Here is a 22,440-nt window from a genome sequence, read left to right on the forward strand (position 1 = left end):
TAATGTCAATAATATACTCTCTTATCAAACTTGATGTCACATCAATGTCATGTACAGCAAACGCAATCTAAGGTGGCAACAATCTCTTTTTATGTTGCATTCAGTTATTCTAGTTTTGTATAAAAAAGGTTTGTTAAAGCTGTACACACACATTGTGAGTTGCCTTCAAGCACTTTTCTTTGCAAGGCTTTTCAGTCTAAACATAAAAGCATATTCATAACGGTAAATATATATATTCGTATCTTGGTCCAGGGAGAATGGACAAAGAAACACAAACCATGTTATTTTAAATATTTCATGTCACTTTAATCACAATATATTCAACAAGTTAAATTAAAATGAAAAAGAGTTTAACCAATTCTGGCTGTTTTCTATTTACAGCATTTTGGTAGTTTTTAGTCAGACAAATCGGGCAAAAGGTTTTCAAATTCTTTCTGAAATAAAAAATCCTTTTGTAGGGGAAGAAGATGACCAGACTGCTTAGGATGACTGATTTTATATTGACATTTATCATATGCCAAAAAAATGTGACGATATAATATATTGATTGAGTGGCATATCTTATAAAATTTACATATAAAAAATACAACATTTGTAGAGCCTCCTATACGTATGTCCTCTTCACTCGGCAATAAAAACGTCGTCATGTTTTGCGCTCGGGTCTTTTATTTTGAAATCCCCCGGAGCGGATGTTGATCCGGAAGCGCCGCTGTTGTGGTTTCCTTGAAACTAGCTGCATGGCTAAACACTTCAGATAGCACAGAGTCAAACTTTGCCTCAGACAGCTGGTGAATACAAACTTACAGTCAAAGCTCAACCGTCGGTGCGGTCATGTCGTGACTCCGGCTCCGGTTGTGACCGAGCTTAACGGTTGGCGGGTTTTTTTTAAACCTCCGCATCACTTAGCGCAAGTGTCCGGAGCGGGCAGGATGCTAGCATTCGTCGTTAGCAAACCACTGCAGGAAATTAGCTTTGGTTAGCTAAACCAGTCCAGTGGTAGTATGAGGCTTCATGTCGCCTCTTTATGCTCGTTGAACTCGATCTGAAGAAGCTCTTCGCAATGGACACCGAGGCGATAGTGATCCGTATTAAGACGCCGTCCGGGGACATGGACTCCTCCGTCGACTGTCCATCTCTTCTCGACTTTAATGACCTGCTGGTGAGTGTTCAGGGGCTGCTAGCTGTGCCTCTGTACACCGCTCCATGACAGAAGTCTCCACCCGAATAACACATGAAAAGAAACTGCTATTCAGTGAAATGAAAAATACACACACAGTTGAGGTTTTGGAGGGCACACACTATGACATCTGTTACTTTACAGCACTGTGACCCCACTGTGGGGATATAAAACTGTTTTTGACAACCCTTCTGTTATGAATCCCCCTTTTCAGGTGGCAATCAGAGACGTCATGCCTGAAGCCACTGTCACGGCCTTTGAATGTAAGTGATTGTCAAAGACTTGTTGTTTTTGCTTTGCTGCCGAAACAGGGGCTGTAGAATCACTTGGAGTTGGTCAAAAGGCCCATCACAGTACTCTGTAAACTCCACACAAGATGTGGAACTGTTAGTCGGCTAATCGATTGCAATGCATTCAAAAGCTAAACATTCGGATTTCGGCACTATCTTTTTAGATGTGCGAAGGTTTAGCAGTTAATGTACAATGTGGATTCTTTCAAGGAATAATGCTATGAATAGTTTTTATATATCTGTTATCTTCACTCAAAGGGCCGTTAAAAGGAAATCACCCCAACATCTCATCACCGGTTCTCCTCAGTGCGCACTTGCACACAGTTGTTCACGGTGCTTGGCAGGTCGGTTGTTCCAGGCATCCTGAAGAACTTGTCACAGATGTTCTGTGGATTTAGTCTCAGTGTGTCTTCATGTGATCCCAGCCTGAGATCAGGGCTCTATGGGGTCTGTCCACATCATCTGTTGCAGGACTCCTTGTTCCTCTTGTTACTAAACGTAGCTCTTTGTTCCTCTGGACTAAAACTTAAGTATGCAGTGCATTGTTAGTTTTACAAACAACACTTAAAAATCCTTCTTTGTTTCTAGATGAGGACGAGGTGGGAGACAGAATCACTGTAAGAAGTGATGAAGAACTCAAGGCCATGTTGTCATATGTGAGTATATTAATAAATAGATTAATTCACAATGTGACACACACACACACACACACACAGACACGTACTAAAAATGTTATAACACGAATGTAGGGTTTGGTTGTGTTTTTTGTGTGGTTGCAGTTTTCATGGGGGCTATTTCCTCTTCTGATGAAACTCTTTCACTTTGCAGTCAGACCTCACTGTAGTGTATATCTGGCTTTCACAGCATGTTTGAACATCTTTAAAGAGAGATCCCTTCTCTTATCCATTCTGTTTGTTTTTTTGTTAAAGGGTTGTTTGTGCCGCTCTTTCCAATCCAAATCAAGGGTTGAAGAACATATGAGTGTTAGATTGTGTACAGATAGTCAAAAGAGAAACTCAATAACATATAATTTTTACGTATTTAGAAAAATTTGAGTTACCAGGACATTCTTTGTATTTTTGTGTTTGATTTGTGCAGCACAATGAAACAGCCTCTCACCTCCTGCTTCACTGGGCTTCTTAACACCTTGACATATGAATCTCAAACTAATCTTAGAAAACCCTTAGATAGGGTTGACACTTTTGCCTTCTACACTGACATTTATCTGCAACTCAGCAACCTATAAAGTATTGAGAAACCATTAAATCTTATCTAGTTGTAATCTGGGTTTATTTCAACCAAAGAAAATCTCAGTAGACTGAAATCAGACCTACTACTCAACCAATTTAAAGCTGCTTGTTATCTCTAGATAAACTAAATTGGCCACAGTGTACTGAGTCCAATGTAGTAGCCTTATTAGCCCTAAATGAACAACAGAACAACTACCGGTACTCATTTTCAAAGTAAGTCTGCCCGTCCCAACATATATCGACCAGTCAATCGAATGGGAGACTACAACCCTAGTAGTATTTAACCTGAGGTTAAAATCCTCTTATTGGTAGTTTTCAGTAACTCCCATACAAACACAAACACACATTTATCCATCATCAATTCAGCTCCCCAGCCTAGTGCCGTATATTTTCATATTCCACCAATACTTACTGTTCATGCCACGGACAGTAAGAGTAATGGCATGTAATGGGTTTCTCTACGAGGTACACTGAAAGCTAAATGAGCTGTCAATTTTTATTATTTATAATTCAGTACTTAAAGTTTTGCCTCATTAAAGCACGAACCCCCCCGGGCCGCAGAATTGTTCAAAATCTACTTTCATCTGTAGATGTCTTTTACCCCCCATCAGCTCACAATGATGCTGCTGGAGCCATAGGCACAATTTACACTCGTTGTTTTTTTGTCCATTTTTATCATGCGTTCACTTGTGGTTGCTTTTTAATCATTAAGTAGCATAGGGTAGCAGGGTGATTAAGCTGAGAGAGACAGCTGTTTTTGCCACTGAGCGTTGTGAAACAGGGATGGAAAAAGCATTGACCCCAGCCAGCTTTATTGTTTACAAATTTTGCCGAAAGGGTTTTGACGTTCCTTTGCGATTTTCTTTTTTCTTACCCTTGTTGTGCCATGTGTCCTGTCTGAATGGGAGTAGTTTTCAAGAAAATCACAGCGCTGATGTTCTATTAAAGTTTCAGAAATTTCCACCACCACTATGTTGTACATTGCATGGTAAGATTACATCATAATATTCATTTATCAACCCAATTTGAAGTACAATTATGCTGCTACAATGGAACAAAAGAATAAATGAGTCATTTAAACTAGCGTTATAATAGAAAAGACCATTGTGCTATTATCAGGATATTAATAATGATTCACGATTGACCAAATATAACCAGTAGTTGCCATTTGTGCATTTTTTATAAGCAGAAAAACAACTGTCATATAGCGATTAACACCAGTAATCAGTACCTTATACATGTACATTTAGAACAGACTACAATAAACATGTTCTGTTATTTTATTTTTAATGTATAATGACAGCCCCAACACTTGACATGACATGATATGACATGTTTTAACTAATTTACGACCATGACCCAATTCAACCCAGCACAAATATTTAGTATCCACAACACTGCACTGCTTCGTCCACAGATTACAGAGGCCATTTCTACAATGAATTTTTGGCAAATAAATCCATGAGCCTCGTAATGGTTTTCTACTCCTCCCGGGACAGTCAAGTGTACGAAAAGCTGCTGATTGCCTGGAAAATACGGGGCCCACTAAAATATAATTTACACTAGCCGAGTATTTTAAATGTATTATGCAAGGTTTATGCATTTCAGCAGTCATTTGCATTTGTATTCGTAGGATTTTTCTTTTCTTGTTGTGCTTGTTTGCTGCGTTTGCCATTTGGCCTCCGTAGAGACCCCGGTGGATTTTTGCCTTGGTTTTATTAATTCCAGGTGAGCAGACAGCCATTATGTGAAATTAAAAAGAATTAAGGGAAACCAGCTTGTTAGGTGAAAGGTGGGATAATTCATTAGAGTCCGCCCTGTAATTTGTGTGTGTCTACATGTGTTTGTGTATGTTTTTGTATTTGGGATAATTGGTTGAAATATTGGACTTTAAACTATGCTGTCACTAGCACACGTTTTTTTTTTCTTATTCAAGATCCTTGCTTTAACATTGCCCCGTGAAAAATTCATGCCCCTCATTGCTGAGCAAAATTAATGCTCAAATTCGGCACTTAATTAACATGAGTCTGCAGAGGACGTTTATTGTGAACAGTATGCCCCCTCACTGAGAACATTGATTGCCGCATGCTCCTGCGAGACCCACTGGTCTTCGAGGCATCTCTAATCATTGTTCGACACCTTGAAAGACAGACGCCACTGTTCAAAGTTAAAGACTGGCCTGTGTCAGGTGCTAAAAAAAACATGTGACCTCATCCATCCCTCGCTCAGCTCCACCTGGAGGTAGTGGCTCTTACTCCCATTTCCCCCTCAGTCTGCTAATGATGATGAGTCCCGCTCTCTGCTCTCACTCTCCTGCTTGTCCCTCAAGGCTGAGCGATGGTATTTGGGATCCGACACTTTTTAGTTATTGGCCAACAATGCAGGATGTCTTTTAATAACACAACTACTACAGATTACGTGGTAATTGCAGCCGTAATCAATAAGCTAGCTGAGCGGAAAATTAAAGGTACGTGACGCACCCCCGTGCCCCAAACACAAACAACACGTTTTTTTGGGTATTTGGCCCATTGTTCAGATGTGGCCTAGTGAAAACGCTGGAGGGTGAAAGCAGAGGGCTGGGAGCGAGGAGGGATCTGACAGTGATAAATAGGCCTTTTAATAACAGCTGTGCCACTTGGGTAGCCATTCTGATCCATTCCCATCCAAGCTGGGCCCATCGTCCTCTCTCCCTCCCTCTCTCCCTCCCCCACCATGAGAGAGCAAATTTACATTTTGCTGCGATGACTTGGTAGTTCATACTGGATTGTAAATGAAACACAATGAACACATGTACGTGTGGACTACATGAAGACAGCTATCTCCTTTAGTGTCTTAATTTAAATTTTTTTGGTTGGAAGCTTCAAAAAAGAGGAGACGCAAACAAAACACACACTTAGACACACTCTCTCTCTCTCACACACACACACAAACACACACACAAACACGCTCACAGTTTAACAGATGGTTTGGTTAACTGAAACATCAATTATTGCATTGCCTTGGCAAGCGTCTGAGAGGCTCCAGAGTGTGTGTGCATGTGTTAGTCCTGTAGGATGAGTGTTTGGTGAGCTGTTGACCTGGGGGAGAAAAGGGTTAATGCTACACTCCTTCAGAACAAGCCCACAGGGCATCAGTCCTCATCGGCAACAGCTTTCAGCACAGCATGCCCACATTTTTAAGGGAACATAGTGGATAAATTCTGACGCCATTTAGATAAGCACTTTTTTGTGTCTGTGTGAATGCAGAGCACGGTCAAATTGCCAAATTACTAAAGCTTTGTTTCATCTGTTTTACAATTCTGAGTTTTATTATTCTCTACATTCTTTATTCTATACTCAGTAATTCGTTTTTTGAGTTCCAGTGTGTGTAACAATCACTTCAAACCACTATTGCTCTCAACTATTTAATATACACTATATGACTTTCTTTCCCCCTTTAGTACTGCAACACAATGAATGAACAACGCATGAATGGACTGCTGCCGGACCCTCTCCAGATTTTTCCAAGAGGTACACAGTTACACATGTTACACTTAATCACGGACTGGAAAACGGTGAAAGGCTCATTACTTGCTTGCAACTTATTTGTTTACAATTAATCACAAGCAGAATTTAAATATTTTTAAAAAATATAGTCAGAGACTGTTAAACTGAAATTAGGGCAAATAATCACTAGTGCTGTGTTCAGACAATGAGAAGATGGGAACATTTGGTGGCTAGAAATAACAATGCAGCCTCTGGACAACATTAAAATTCAGTGGCTCGTTCTGTTATCGTGTTGACGGTCATTTACAAGTCCACATTCCTTTTGCTCCAAGGACAATGAAACTGCAAGCTTGTGTTCAGACCAAGCCTTGCCCACATCTTTGGCATTGTGTAGTTTTTTCCTAAGCTGGTTTTCACCATGAGAGATTTTTCAACACATTTACTTTTTTTAAATATATATATATATATTCATATACCAGTCATACATAATAACTTACAGGCCTCGAGCAAAGTGATGAGACGTTTTATCGTCTATCTGTTTTACTTAATATCTGTCCCCCTTCTTTTGTCTCAGTCTCTTTCTCTTTCATTTCTCTCTCTGTCTTCCTATCTCCTTCTCTTCTCTCCAACTCTGTGCTTCTGTTTTTCCTTCCTGCCTACCACCGTCTGTCTCGAGAGCCAAACACCTCATCACTCTCGTCTACACCTAATTTCAGAGTGAACCCTCGTTTCATTTCATTTTATTCTTTTTCTTTTTAAAGAACTGACTCCTTTTCAGCACAATTGTAAATGGTCCAGTGATGTGTTCTACAATCTAGTCAATTACTGTTTCAGCCGGCAAGACTCCAGGGATCCGGAACATACATGGCCTGAAGGTACGTATCTCAATAATTGTTTCAGCTGCCTTACACAGAGAGCAAGGGGAGGGGAGGGAGGGAAACTGAGGCAAATGGATTGGTAATGCTGTGTTCCACTTATTGAAATGTCAATTGAAGTCAAGGCTCCTTTTATTTCACTCATTCTCTTGCTCCCCTCGTCTATGTTTATGTATTGCGATGGCTTTGCTGAGTCTGTGACAGGGCTCATCTCTCTCCTCTCTCCTCTCTCTCTCTCTCTCTCTCTCTCTCTCTCTCTCTCTCTCTCTCTCCATGTATTCTTGTCTTTTTATGCTGGGACAGTCATTTAAGAGCAAAGTGTTATGCATAGACCCGGATTCCCCTCCAGAACATTATGATCCTCTCATTCCATACGATGGGAAGAGCATCAGCTTTGGTTAGAGCAGAATCTACGTCAGGCAGTAAGAAGATGTCATTGTTCAACCATGAAATTGTCATTACAAGCCCCCGCTCCCATTTACAAATGGCCTTCCACAGACCTTCCCTTTTTATGATAGGCATATGTTGCCATTGAACCTCATTGCTAATTACCATGGGTTAAATGACTTGACACCTCCGTCTCTCCAGATGATCCATATTATATCCATATCCTTTTCGGTAATAAAATTACCCCATCGGAGCCCCAATACTGAAAGTGCTTTATTTAATGTATCCTCGGAGGAGCTTTGATAACAGCTACTCATCTGTGTCAGTGTTTTTCTCTCCCTTTTTTTTGAAAGGTCATGGGTCTGTTTTGAGGAGATGATGTTTTTTTAAAAACCTTTAGTCCTTTGATAATCTTTCCCCTCTTTTCTCCCATTTTAATATAAAAGTAATTGACTCAGGAGAGTCTTGTGCACTGTTTAAATTAGGTCTTCCTGGGCACTAATTAAAGAGAGAATCCCTGTGCTTTAGCAGACCCAACTCGTCGCTCCTTTGACCTCAATTAAACAATTTATTTTTAGTATTGCCATTACGGGTACTTGTCTCTGCTTTTGTGTCGATACCTGGATTGAGCACCGATGTCTTTGGAGTCAACATAGATGCAGATGAATAGATGTAAAGAACAGTGTCCCTTTGTGAGGCGTGACATTTTTTAAAACATTTACTTTCTTTTTCTCCTGCCTTTGCAAAATTGTTTTGCCTATCTCACGTCCTATAGTTTTAAGACATATTGCTGTTCTTTCATGCAAATATAGTTTCTCCTTTCCTCTCCCCTCTTTTTTCCTTCTGCTGTCTGTCATCCTCTCCCCTCCTCTGCGTGGACACCCCTTTCTTTCTTCTTTGCATGCCTCCATTCTCTCTTTACGAAAGCCAATTAAGCTCGCGGCTGAACCGAGAGCCTGTGTTTTGTTCTTGTTCATCAGGGGGTCTGGCCGTATGTCTGTCTGCTTGTATGTCTTTTGGCCTTGACCTGTGTGTGTGTGTGTGTGTGTGTGTGTGTGTGTGTGTGTGTGTGTGTGTGTGTGTGTGTGTGTGTGTGTGTGTGTGTGTGTGTGTGTGTGTGTGTGTGTGTGTGTGTGTGTGTGTGTGTGTGTGTGTGTGTGTGTGTTTTGTGTGTGTTGTGTGTGTTGTGTTTATATTTCCTTTTCACATTTGTGTGTATGTGGATGCACACCTCCAGGTTAATACAAGACCAAACCCAGCCAATGATTGCACTCAGGCAGTCCAGGACACCATGACCAACAACAGGTGAGCTTGCTGGAGCATGAGCAGAACGTTACAATAACTGGAATAAACTGTAGTCGGTTGTCTTATGGCTGAGAATAAAGACTTAGGTCCTGTATCAGTGAAATTATTCTCTGTTCCTTCTTGCAGCTTAAAAAAATCATCTGCTGAGCTGAAAAGGATCTTGACAAATGGGCAGGTGAGGCTGTGTTTAATTTAAGGATTATTTGACCATGGTGGAATCTCACGACCCAGAATCTTACACTTAGTCTCCACTTGGAGACTAAGTGTAAGATCATAGGACAGTAAGAGGACAGTAAAAACTTAATGGATGGGATGTTTTAACGGTACACATACACGATTTGTCCCAGTGCTGTTGATGGGCAGTTTGACAGAGAGAGACCGAGAGTGCTGCACACAGCTCTACAATGCACAAAACACAAAGTTAGATTATTTTTTTGTCATGTATTTGTATATGTCTCGCACAGGGTCTCCATCAGATTGATTGGTTTCTTTTGATGCCAGTTGTTGGCATGTTATAGAGAGTATATGTAAGGTGGGGAGCAGGAGGTCTGTGGGTTGCTAGGATCACGTCTGCTACAGTCATGGTTTTTTTTTCTCTTATAAAAAACACTCTCTCCTGCACTCTCTCCAACACACAAACACATCCGCACACGCACACACACACACACACACACACACACACACACACACACACACACACACACACACACACTGGCTAGCATGTCAAGGAGACAATTAAACCAGTGGCCTCTCAGGTTTCCTCTGTAACGCAGTGAACTGATAGAGCTGTTCTTTCATCCATTCTCTTAGCCTCTCTCTTCTCACCGTGCTATCAAATCAGTTCAGGTGAACTGGGAGGAAAACATGCATTGTTGTGTTCTGTTTTATTTAGGGATGCAAATCATATCATCATCATCATATCAGTACAAATATGTTTATGTTCCCTCAAACTGGCTCATTGACAGGGCACCTGCAACCTCAGAGAGTGGTAAAATGTTGATTTCAAAATGGGCGAGAAGAAGAAACTTTTGCTCTGATCAGTCACGTTAGCCCAGGCGCATTATATCACTTTCCTCTGACACGTTTTTATCAAAGAAGAGTGGAATGACGACAGAAAAAACAAATTGTCATTTAACTCTACATCAGTCACTCCCTCACTCCCCAAAGCATGATGTCCGTTTATAAAGTGGACAGCAAATGTCGTATTGATTTCCCTTTTCTCCCTCCGTCCCTCTGTTTTCTCTCCATATGTCGCTGAACTTGAAGTGACCTGCATGTTTGTCTTGTTTATAGCCTCCAGTGACAATGTCGGCCACCCTCTCTGTCTCTGTTTCACTCTCTCTCTCTCCCTCTCCCTGTAGTTACACATCCACTGGTTACATGGCCTCTCGTGTTATAACATCTAAGAACCATTATTGTATATGTGTGTGTTTGTTGCTCTGTAGATAAATGCCCAAGATATCCACTATCAAGAGCAGCTTGGCCATGGAAATGGAGGCACAGTTTACAAGTAAGTCTTTGCCTCGATATAAAGTACAGATGTTAAGAACAAAGGTCTCCATTAGTTTCTAGTTTTAGACCGATAAGTGTGACTTTTCAAATTTTTTCTGCTCCCTTTTTGTGACAAAAAAACACACATGACTCTGCAATAGGATTTTTTTCTCCCCTCTTCACCACTCTGCCTCTGTTGCCTCGTGTCCATTTATCTCTCAATGTTTTGGTGGGACATCAATTAGGCTGGTTTGTGTCTCTAGCTTCATTTATTTATTCTGGTTTGAAGGTTGCAAACGTACATGATATTGATTCAGGGCAGTAAGGTATGACAGCAATTGACTTAATCGGTCTATAGAACAGCACATTACCTTCCACGATAGAAGAGCCCCGTCCTCTCTGGCCAGACAAATGTGTTACTGCCATGCGAACATTATGACAAGGTTGGCATTTGTGTTGCTCCTTTTCTTTATTTTCTGCACCTTGTATTTTCTCCTTACCATCAATCCTCAGCTATTGAGCCCTTTTATTGAGATTGAAGTATTGATCACTGCTCAGACTAACCTTGAATTGACAGTGGCCTGCCTCACACCGTCCTCTGCAAACACTGTAAAATTCCCTGTTCATTAAATCCACAAGACTTATCTTTTTTTATTTTCACTCAAGCCCCTTTGTTTCCAACCACCTTTTCATTGTTGTATGACTTTGAGATAGTTTTAATCGAGCATCAGTCTCTCACAGTTGGATGACAGGATGATAACATTGCTGATCAGTTTGGCACTAGAAATGAATACACTGCACTGGGGAAGGCCAATATTGCAAGCCTAACATTTTCTCAATCAATTTAGCCCAGCAAAAAAATCCATATGCTTTGGTGCTGAAATTTTCATAGTTGAAAGGAGAAAGGATAAAAAAAATATGCCTGGTTATTAATTCTATATTGGTGGTGTTTTAGTTTGTATCTATTAGGTTTAAGTATATCTTATTTAGATTAAAAAAAAAAAAAAAAACTAAAACGAAATATCACCTTTTTTTTACATTTTGCTCAGCAGGGAAGGTTGGTGTATCGATGAAAGCAAAATGCTGAACCATGTGACCTGGCCAAACATTCGCTAGACATTCTGCTGCACTGATGAGACAAAAATAGGAGCAGTTAAAACATCACATCTGTGTAAAGCGATAACGAGTGTGTTCAAGAAATAATAAATATAAAGGGCACATTGCCATTGTGTTTCTCTACATATCTACATACTATTTTCCACCACACTCATAAACGTCAACAAAACTATTTGGCAAAATTCAGGCATGAATGTGAATGTTTTTCATTCAGTGATTGCCAGAGTTTTGTTTTTATCTTCAAATGACATAAAAGATGCAAATGTCAAGTCTTGTCATTGACTAAAAACGACTGGAAATAAAAAGGATACGATTTATGCTAAAACGAAGATGAGCTTTTGATCTCAAGCACAATCTACAACTGGGCTATTGCTTCCCAAACTACTGAATGAGACAGAAAAGGCACAGTTGATTCTTGTGTTCTCTCTGTGTCTTTATAACTGAAAGTGTCATTAGAAGAACTTTTAAAAATTGTGAATTTATAACAAAATTTGTGTTAATTGTGTGGCTGCCCTTGACATAAGCTCCAAGAAATTTTCATCAGTAACTGTTAATTGCCTCCCTGTTTCTTTTCCCATTTTAATTATTTTGTCACAGTCAGAAGAAACTCCAAATATTGAATATCCCTCTTCCCTTGACATCGCTTTTGATATTTTATTGACAGGTTGTTAGTCAGCTAGTTAAAGAATGGTGACTCGCTGACCTCTGTGTTGTGTTTTATTTCCTTTGAATGGATTTTTCACTTTAACAATTCTAGTTAACTTATTACAATTTGTGTCCTCCTCCTCTTTTGCACTTGTCTTTTTTCATGCCAAAAGTAAATTAACATATTTTCACATACAAAAACTGTAGTCAAGCAATTACAGTGCATCAAAAGAATTAACCAGTCTTTCTTCACAAAAGATTAATTATTGTGGGATTTATTTAAGTGTCTTCACTGGGAACTGGCACTGAAGGTGCATAAAGTGATGAGATGTGGTGATTCTAGGTTGGAAGGATTAGAATAATCGACTGTCCATCTTCCAAGTTTTTTTTCTCTCTACAGAGACAAATTATCTCTTACTTACAATATTAACATTAGTATCTGTATGCAGTATTTACAGTGGAATTCCTTTGAACATTACAACAAATGTTATTACATGAACTTATTTGATATTTTTGTTGGAAAAAAGAGGAATTTGCCCGTATGTTTTGTTTTCACCATTTTGCAATTTTCTTAAATTTTGGTTCAGTACACGTCTTGCTAATTTGAGTTACGTTGGGTGAATGCTGTATCACATTGTTCACATCAAAGTTACTCCGGAGATCTTTGATCAAGGCAGCGTCACAAAGAAAGGTTCAATTGGGTAGGAAACCCTTCGGACAGTCTTACAGAAGCTGTTACTGACATCAAGTGAAACGTATAGTAGCCTCAGTAGATGCCTGTAACACAATGAGTTCACCATGCCAACAGAAGATGTGGTCAAGGTTACCAGAGCAGTTAGTGCAGATGATTTGACACCTCACCCTCCGTTACCGTGTGTTGCCTTGAAATTAAGAATGTTTTCATAGCAAAAGTGATAGATATACCAGTCACAGTTTTTATGTCAGTTCGTCAATCTTCATCATATTCATGTTAAATAGGCCAGATACATGTTTTCAATGCATGGGCATACTGTGTGTTCTACAAGAACTTCATTAATACAACATTGAAAATGAGTATTTTAAGAATATTTCAGGTGGTGCAGCTCAAACAAATATATCGATATTGAGGAGTAAATGACTGTGTAGTGAATGCCTACGCACCAAGGACCCAGAAAGGTTTCTCGCTTGCTTAGAAATCAATTCTCTATCCTCTTCAGCCTCTACCCTTTGGTCCAGCTTATATTAAGCTTATCACGTTTGAAAAGCACTACCAAAGGCTCCCCACCTTTTAACCTCTTAGCCCATTTATGACCCACAGCCATTTAGACTCAATTGGATGTTACCAACACCTCAGCTCTCCATAGCCACACGCTGACCCAGCCATCCATCACTGTCGGCCTTTGTTTTTTATTACACGCACTCTCAGAGGTCCATCTTGTCCACCAATCTAACCGACTCTATGGCTTATAAATACAATAACAAGGACACAGAGGCTATTTTTATGACTCACGGATGCAGCAGTGCAATTAAAACAAGCACATTGGCCTGACTGTGACTGTGGTGACATCTACTTAGACATGCATAGCTGTTCCTTCAGTCTCTCTGTCCATTTTCCCCATTGATTTTGTTTTTTTTTCCCATTGATTAGACTGTATATTGAAGGGCTAAACGTTTTGGGTTAATTAGGGTAAAAAAGTATGTCCAATCCAGATATTGTCATATTGTATTTAGAACAGGAAAGGGATTGCATTTTACATCTAGCAACGCAGTGCTTATTAATTGCAGTTTTTGTCTTGGTTTTTCACAAGCATGTCAGTTTTCACATTTGTGTTTCTGAATTTATTGTTCATTTAGTCGTAAGTTTCAGCTCATAGAGGCACAGGTGACATGGAGCTAGGTTATGACTTCTGAACAAAGAAAACTAAGATAAAGCCTGTGGTGGCTGTTTGGTTCATCTTGGTTAAACTCACTGGTGGTTTGGACTACACAACTCAAATTTGATTTGGAGATGAGTTAAACTATGAATACTAATTTAAGGGCCGACTGTGGTTTAGGAGGTTGTCCACTAATGAGGCAGTTGGTGGTTCAGTACCCAGCACTTCCTGTCCATGTGTCCTTGGGCAAGACACTGAACCCCAAATTGCCCTTGCTGGCTGTGCTGTCAGTGTTTTATTGGGATGTATGAGTATATATTTTTATAGAAGCACTATATGAATGAACGCATGAATTGGTGCAAAGTGTAAAGTGAGTTAAGTGATCATTAAGGTGGGAAGAGAACTATATAAATAGAATCAATGTAAATTATTTAATGAGTTGGCTTAATGACAGTTCCTTGAATGCAGCCTCATGCAACATGACTGAAGTAAATCCTACCGTCCTGAAGGTTTTAATGTTCAGTTGATTCCTGAGCTTGTCACGAGTGCCCGATGCATGAATGTCTTTTTCAGTAAATGCTGAGGTTGTATTAGTTAAGTTCACATAGAAAGGCAGTCAATGTTTATACGGAGACAGTTTGTCTGTTAAATTAGCAATAAAGCCTGACGAGGTGTCCTGGTACTGGGAAGACACACTCAAGACAAAGACAATGCAAAATATAAGTTCTTTGTACTTTTAATCCAACCTTTTGTCCTATATTACAACACCTCAAAAGGAAAAATACTGTAACTGTCCTTACAGATTAAAAATAACATATTTAGCATTTCATATTTGCACAATTATTATTATTTTTTAAATGAATTGTACATCTCTGGTTTATTGGTACAGTAACAAGTAGGCTACATTATCAAATGGTTAACAGCCTGAGGAAACTAAATCTGAAACCTGGGTGAAGAAAATGCTAAAAATAAAATCAATTTCAAAATCTTCAAATTCAAACATTTAGTGAATAACAGCCTCAAGCTGTATGATTATGAAATTTATGTCATATGAAACCATTGCGTATTTAGTATCCACTGGAGACTCATTGTATTAATCTGTTCCATTTAAATGGAACAAAGTAAAATGAACAGGGCCCACGTTAAAAACAAAAACATCCAAAGGACACTCTTGTTGTCTCTGTCTGTAAATGGCGACACTGACATATCTACATTTGCAGGTGTAAACCGCATGTGTTCCTCTCCTTTCCTGGAGGTAGCGCGGTGTGGCACGTGTAGAACTGTTGTTTGCCATATGACGCCCTCAAAGAATACAAATCAACAACAATGTTTTTCTTTATGAAGGTAAACACAATGTCACATAGCTTCTGGCCCCTACACCAGCTCATGATAAAAAACCCAGCCATCTGCCGTTTGTCTTAAATTAGAGAATAATAATAGTAATAATAAATTTCATCTGTAGAGCACTTTTCATTGCTAAAAGCAATCTCAAAGAGAAGACGACAGCAAACTGACAACAGTTGTGTGTTGTGTGTTTGTCATTCGTTCATAACATAACAAACCTTTCAACCTTGTTATTTAACCTTGCTGCTTCTAATGTGCTGGATATTCAGCAAGTTTTCTTGTGTACATGCATAGCGGTCTATGAATGTCTGTTAGAAGGTTTCTGTCGGTGTCAGTTAGGAGACCAATTGTAACTGTGTCAGTTGAGACAGTCAGGCAGCGTCATCAATGTGGCATTGTAAATGTACCACGTTAGCCCTGATCCAGGAGGCCAGTCTCTCCAAGCCACAGCTCCAACTTCGGAGACATAGAGAGAGGCCCTATGAATACTGCATGATGGAGCTTTTATTACAGAGCGAGCTGGAGTGTAAATAAGATCCAGGCAATGGGGCACATTTACTGGGGTCAGATCAGGGGGAAGTGGCGGGGGGGTAGGCTATGTAACCTTGTCCCCATGTCTCCTGCTGTCACAGGCCTGTCACTGTAACTCATACAGGGATGCTCTGCCCTGAGTTGGTCAAGGACACTCTGGGAAGAGAGCTTTAACCAAGCAGTAGTCAGATCATATCTCCGGCTCTGGAACATGCCTGCCCCTTAAAAGACATTTGTTTAAACTTTGTGATTTCTTAACGCTTATATTCTGCTTAGATAAACAGTGTGTTCGTCATTTAATTTTTATAATTACGTGAACATTAACAGGTATTTGTGAATAAAACAATAATATTGAGCCAGTTGTGTTTAAGGTTATATCATGGGAATATTGCTCTTCAATCTCAAAAGCATACTTTGTTGAAAAAAGTACATGACTTCGGGGAAAAAAGGGGGTTGGCTTTAAAGTCTGTTTACAATGATCTAAATCTAAAAAATTTAAACTTTCAGAAAAATAAAAAAATAAACAGATGTAGCAGACTTGCATTAAGTTTCTATACGTACACAAAAGCTGAAAATATACAAACACTCGGGTGAAACTATAGTGCATGCGATATCTCACTTAAAAGCTGTATCTCACAAAGCTGCAGTTCTTATGTGTTTAAGTTTATTTGTTGATTTATTTAACTGCACTTATAGGAGTTGGATGAATTGAGCCATGGGCTGGACATAATTTTGAACATGTCCAGACTTCTTCTCATTGAGTACTACAAGTTGTTCCGCGTGGTGAACACTTGGTTTAATCTCCTCTCAGGCTGCCTTACACACACACACACAACCTGCCCAGTCAGTATTTAACATGTCTACTTCTGTGATTGTGCCTCAATTAACATCTTCATCTTAATTAAGAGGCCGCAGTCATGCTTAACTGATATTGATTGTGGCTTAAAGGAAGACTGAGACATCAGAATGGAAATAAGGCCATCAGCCTTTAAGTGTAAGGAGCCCTTGGAAAAGATGACTCTGAAGATCAGAAACTCTCACTTATACACTGTGAGGGCAAGAAAGAAATAACATTGTCCAAGTCAGAAGAGGGCTTACAGTTTGTTCTAATAACATGTCTTTTCCCTTTTCCATATTTTGTATTTGTCTTATATATGCAAACTTTTGACAATGCTCTTCACGTAGCGTGAAACGAACACAAGTTGGACATGTTATAGAAACATTTGTATTAGGTTCAACGACTGTGAATTAACTACATGTAAGATTAAAATCAAGAAAATGATGAAAACAGTTATTTGACACCTTTCCACAAACAATGAAATAAATGGGGAGCTTAATATCTGTTAATTCGTAGCAGAGTATATTTTAGTTTTAGCTCAATATATACTTCTATTCTTGGGAAACCTAATTTCCCTCGAGGATCAATAAAGTATTTTTGATTCTGATTACTGTGGATTCTCCGGTCAGCTTGAACTGTAAATGTCCTACTAACGTTGCTTTTTCTTTTAAAAAAAAAATCACTTAAACGTGTATAGTTTATTTTTGTCTTCAAAAACATGCAAACTGCATCTCGCATGCAGAGTGGCATTGCTACAGTCGGAGACCAGTTCTAACTGTGTAATACCTGACATGGCCCTAATAGGTGTCATTAATTAAAGGCCTAGGCCAGTTTAGAGGTGTCTGGCCCACTAGCAATGCGATACTCTTAATTTAAGACACATTAATCACATCTTGCACCATATACATTTTCTCTGCAAGACCCACTGACAACCGAGTAGCCAGGTATCACGTTTACTAAGCCTGCTTGCAAGCTAACCGGTCCACGTGACGTACACTGCTCCCACCTCATCCCCATCACCTGGCAGCTGTTGGACAGTATTTGTCCTTGAGGATTGTATGTTGAAAGGTCCCGGGGTATTGTCACTGGTGCCGTAAACTAACCTTTGAGGGCTGTAACTAAAGCCGACGTTTGGGATTAAGGAGTTTGATAATTAAATCATTAAGGGGACGGGCTGTGGCTGCTGCTTTACTTGCAATTCAAAACTCTGCCTGGAACAAATGAGGACAGGGCTGACTGGATCTGGTTTTGGATAGTGACCTCTGAACTTTTCAGAGTTTGTATTGCATCGTCATTTCTGGGCTTTCATCACCGATCCCTTTTTTTTTTAAACAATTCCGACGTTACAGTTCTTCTCAAGTTATACTGTCTTTCCTCTTTTTACATTTTATTTTAATTCAGAAAGTACAGTTGCATTACACTTCCATTCTGAAGATATAAACTGTCTCAGTTCGCTTTTCTCGAATTCATTGAACTGGAATTGACGATCCTCAGCCGGGTCCGACAGAGTTCAACACTTTTGTTTTACTTTGGCTCAGCAAATGTGCACAGTCAGCTGCCAAAGACTCTAATGTACTGTGTTTGAAAATGCAGACAGTTTTTTCGAGACAGTGTATATAATTTATTGTTGATCTGATCAGTATTAATTCAATGACTACCAGAATAGCGACAGTTACATTTTCCTGTTCAGGGCAGTTAAATGATTGTATTATGCAAGAGTTTTAGGTGCTTAAACTTGATGTGAGGATATTTTCATGAATAAAGTTAGTTAAGGGTTAGGGTTACTCAAAGGCCTCGGTTTTTAAAACCGATCTGTTCACACAAAGTGCCGTGAACAGGCAAAACCTAAATTAAATCAGTATTTGTTGTGACCAACCTCACCCAAGATGGTGAGATTAGTTCTCTCTGGGGGCCACACCATCTGTCGCAGGACTTCTAGTTGTCTTTGTGGCTGAAAATGGTTCTTCATGACTCTGGCTGTATGTTTGGGGTCATTGTCATGTTGCAAATGTGGGACAGATCGGCAGCCTCCCTGATTATATTGCCAGATGGATAAGAATCGTCACATCTAAAATGTCTGGAACATTTGCACAATGTTGTTTGTATCAGAGCCCCCCAAAAATAGACTATTATTTTTCACCAAACTAGATCAAGTTTGATAATCAAAACACAAAAAAGGTTACCACTTGAATAAACTCAAGCAAATGCTTCCTACAGATTTGTTTCATACCTTCTTGTCCTCTTTGTCTTTCTAGAGCGTACCACGTTCACGGCAAGCGGGTTTTAGCTGTCAAGGTGAGTCAAAGTCCCTCCATGTTGATGATACCGATAGAACATCAGCGGAACTTGTTTGCGTTGTGTTTATTAAAAGCTGTACATCTTCTTCGCCATGTTTAATCACAGGTCATTCCACTTGATATCACGTTGGAGTTGCAGAAGCAGATCATGTCGGAATTAGAAATTCTCTACAAGGTTAGTTTTGATTCATCTTTACCTTTTTCCAAAACAATTTCTTCTCCACTAATTGTTGTTGTTCTACCACAGCTACATTGTTAAGTAACCGTGACTCTAGCTAATGAAGTACTTGCAGTGAAAGCCAGGCATCAGACGTCGCATAGACGATATCAGGCTGGTAATTCATGCCTGTGGGATCTTATCACACTCCTCCTGAATTGCCGCCACCAGTCCGCCAGCTGTGGCGACTCATGACTGTCCCGGTTGTTGCCTATCAGTGACAGATCCAGTGACCCTCTCTTGCTCACGTCAGTGGCTTATTGTGCTGTGATGATGCCCCATCCGAAACTCGACTTCACTACAGCCGAGGCCCGCCTGTAAAAGGCCCTTAGCATGTTCTCTTTGTTTAGATTGGAAATTACGGCTTTGTTCTCGTCTTCACTTTTTGTGGATGTCATCTTAGCTTTATGTAGGCTAGGAGCAACACCCAAAATGTTAACTCTTGGGTCAGGACCAGTCCCAGATGCGACTACTGAGCTATAATATGGATTATATCAGTCTAGGCTAAAAATTGGACTTGCCGGAAAGAAATAACGTGAGCAATTATCCCTACTCAAAGCCCTCTACCAAAAACATGAGCCATGTTTTTGTCAAAATGATTAAACAGAAATTACCTGTGCTTATAATATTTTGTCATGAGCTTAAATCCTTACATTGTCTCTTATCTTGATTACAGTGTGATTCACCCTATATCATCACTTTCTTCAGTGCCTTCTTTGTTGAGAACAGGATATCAATATGCACCGAATTTATGGACGGTAAGTTTCTCTGTAGCTTAAGCCTCTAGATCATGTTTTATTTATTTATTATTATTTTTTTCTCCTTTTTCTAACCACAGTATTGTAGAAGAGACTTTTGGGAAAAGTCCTATGTCTCTCCACTCTGCATCCATTTACACTTCTGCAGATCAAGGGAACGTCTAATATCTGTGAGCTGCTTAGCATGCTGTGTGCTAAAAGCTACACGGGTGTGATAAATCTTCACTTAAGTGCATTTGTAGGTGCATTTGTATGTGTGTGCGTGGAGTGGTGTGAGATGGGGCACGGTTTATGTTTTAGGCGAGTGTGTCTCTGCAAGTGTGTGTTAATGCAGTGATTCCCTTGTTTCACACATTGCCAGCTTGTCAGCAAGGTCTGTCTAACCTCTGAGCAGAGTCTGACTTTATGAAACTTCCAGATGAACTTGGTTATTATGAACACGGAATTACTATTGAACTGCAAATTAATGAATTTGTGATTTTACCTATTTCTTTTATTGATATGGCGAATCAATATCAAACATACAATTAAATTGAAAGCAAATGTGTTTATAATAAACACTGTATTTATTGACTATGATTGTGTAGACTCATTTTACTTTTCTGGTATATTTTGAAACATACCTGAAATCTGTATGTTTGAAACTATCTTAAATATTCAGCATAATAACAGTAGACAAGTACTTTGAAAATGTCTTCATTGATTTGGAAAATGTTGGAAACATCATTCTTCTTTGTTGGTTCCGGTGAAAATTGTTATTTATTCCGTAACCATGTTGTTAGTGATATATTTCCGGGGAGTTCTCCTGCTACCCTCATGAGTGGATGTCTTAAGCTCTAGCTATGAAATATATTTAAATATTAATTTTGTGTCAATCTCCAGTGTCGAGGGTGCCAGTTTGAACTACAAAGCATTGTGGGAAATATTCGTTGACTTACTGTAGACTGTAGAGCCCGTATCTAGATGAAATTCCTTTGTTTGGATTGTTTGAATTGTTTACACAAATGTGGAGCGTTACGACCTGCATGACCAACATGAAATTGTGTGTGTCATGAGAAAAGTTAAAATGAAAAGCAAAAATGTGTCATGCCATATTACCGTCTTAATGAGTGATGTCTTTTGCAGGTGGTTCATTGGATGTGTTCAAAAGAATTCCAGAGCATGTGCTGGGAAGGATCGCAGTGGCAGTAAGTTTTCATGAAAAACTAAATCTCCAATTAGTAACTTGACTACGGAGTGAAAAAAGCCTTTGAAACCAAGGGGTGTCTCCTGGGATGTAGAATAGTATTTATTTAAATATGCAAGTTATTTTAGTTTGAAGGTCCAGTTTGCATTGTGATCTGTTATTCATTTGTCGGATGCAAGATGAAGGAAAAAACACTTGTTTTATTAATGAAATGAAAGAAAAGAGAAGCACAAGTGTGAAATTTTCAATTAGCCTCTCTTGGGTGAAGTGACAGCCACAGTCAATGTGTTCCCCTTTATCCCCCCCTCTCTTCCTTTCTCCCTCCTTTTCTACTCCGTTAAAACCAGCGTTTTGATAGAAATGGCCTTGAAGTTGATAAATGCACGTCTATTTTCCACACTCATTACCCTTCTCCTGTCTTCACCTCCTCTTCTCTGTCCCCCTCTTTTAACTTTGTCCGTAATCAAGCAATGACAGCTATTTAGTCTGTGTTAATTTTAATTCACAGCTTTCTACTGTCACAGTTGTTAATTATCACAGAAGGATACGCACCCAAGAGGGTTGAGTGAGTGGAGCTGCACACGCCAGTTGTTGTACTCGCACCTTTTGAGGCAGCAAGATTTCACAGAGCTTTTGTGCTCTTTTAATTGTATCTCAGTGATGCATCAAGGATGGATGGCAGAAGACTAGAGGCTGGAATCAGTTCACACATCCCATAAATGATAAACAAAAGTCACCACAAATCAGTATAACAAGTTGGGAAATGAGAAAAACATAATGATCTATCCAGGCAGTTGGAGTCGAATGAGTGCAACCGACATGATACTGGTTAGGGCTACACGAAAGTAAAAAAATAAGTCCCTTTCCTTTTTGCCCCCAAAAATGATTTCTCTTGCGGTGTGTCTTTGACCCTGGTATCTCCTCCCAGACACGTCCCACTGCCAGTGCAAGGCACCAAGGAGGCGTCCTCAATGGTTGTCCCTAACCCCACCCCCCTTGTCCCTTAGGACCTTGCTGACCACCTCAGAGACATGTGCATGACAGCCATATTGGGAGTAGAAACCAGTCCCATTGTCGCTTTCCGTTGTCCAAATCAACTGTCAAAGTAGCTAATTCTGGATGGTGCAAATGGCCGTGAACTAAAGTCTAATTTGTCTGAATTCTACATTTATTTCACGGCTGTTTATGTTAAACTACAATTGGACTGTCTTACAAAGTAGAAACACGTGGAGCGAAGATAATCAACCACATTAACCAAGTTAATTAATTATTCACCCAAGTGTGCTGCTTGAATGTTGTTGAAATTGCTGTAATATTTTTTTGTTCCGTTGTCCGTGTCTCTAGGTAGTGAAAGGTCTGACATATTTGTGGAGCCTGAAGATACTTCACAGAGGT

The 22,440-nt window shown here is 39.6% G+C and overlaps 1 protein-coding gene across 4 annotated transcripts in view; it reads left to right on the forward strand.

Moving 5' to 3' along the window:
- The first annotated feature begins 691 nt into the window (after positions 1-691).
- map2k5 (mitogen-activated protein kinase kinase 5) overlaps positions 692-22,440 on the forward strand; it is a 57,947-nt gene continuing 36,198 nt past the window's right edge. For all 4 annotated transcript variants that reach the window (XR_004790467.2, XM_035628036.2, XM_035628037.2 and 1 more), the window contains exons 1-13: positions 692-1,159; positions 1,392-1,440; positions 2,056-2,123; positions 6,157-6,226; positions 7,037-7,077; positions 8,702-8,769; positions 8,896-8,944; positions 10,215-10,279; positions 18,843-18,882; positions 18,991-19,059; positions 19,778-19,859; positions 20,985-21,046; positions 22,390-22,438. Coding sequence is in view for 3 of the 4 variants with exons in the window: in XM_035628036.2 (XP_035483929.2) it covers positions 1,025-1,159; positions 1,392-1,440; positions 2,056-2,123; positions 6,157-6,226; positions 7,037-7,077; positions 8,702-8,769; positions 8,896-8,944; positions 10,215-10,279; positions 18,843-18,882; positions 18,991-19,059; positions 19,778-19,859; positions 20,985-21,046; positions 22,390-22,438 (847 nt within the window). In the remaining variant the exon portion in view is untranslated. The remainder of the gene's footprint in view (positions 1,160-1,391; positions 1,441-2,055; positions 2,124-6,156; positions 6,227-7,036; positions 7,078-8,701; positions 8,770-8,895; positions 8,945-10,214; positions 10,280-18,842; positions 18,883-18,990; positions 19,060-19,777; positions 19,860-20,984; positions 21,047-22,389; positions 22,439-22,440) is intronic.

This window comes from Scophthalmus maximus, chromosome 4 (genome assembly GCF_022379125.1).
Source record: "Scophthalmus maximus strain ysfricsl-2021 chromosome 4, ASM2237912v1, whole genome shotgun sequence".
NCBI classification, from domain to species: domain Eukaryota; kingdom Metazoa; phylum Chordata; class Actinopteri; order Pleuronectiformes; family Scophthalmidae; genus Scophthalmus; species Scophthalmus maximus.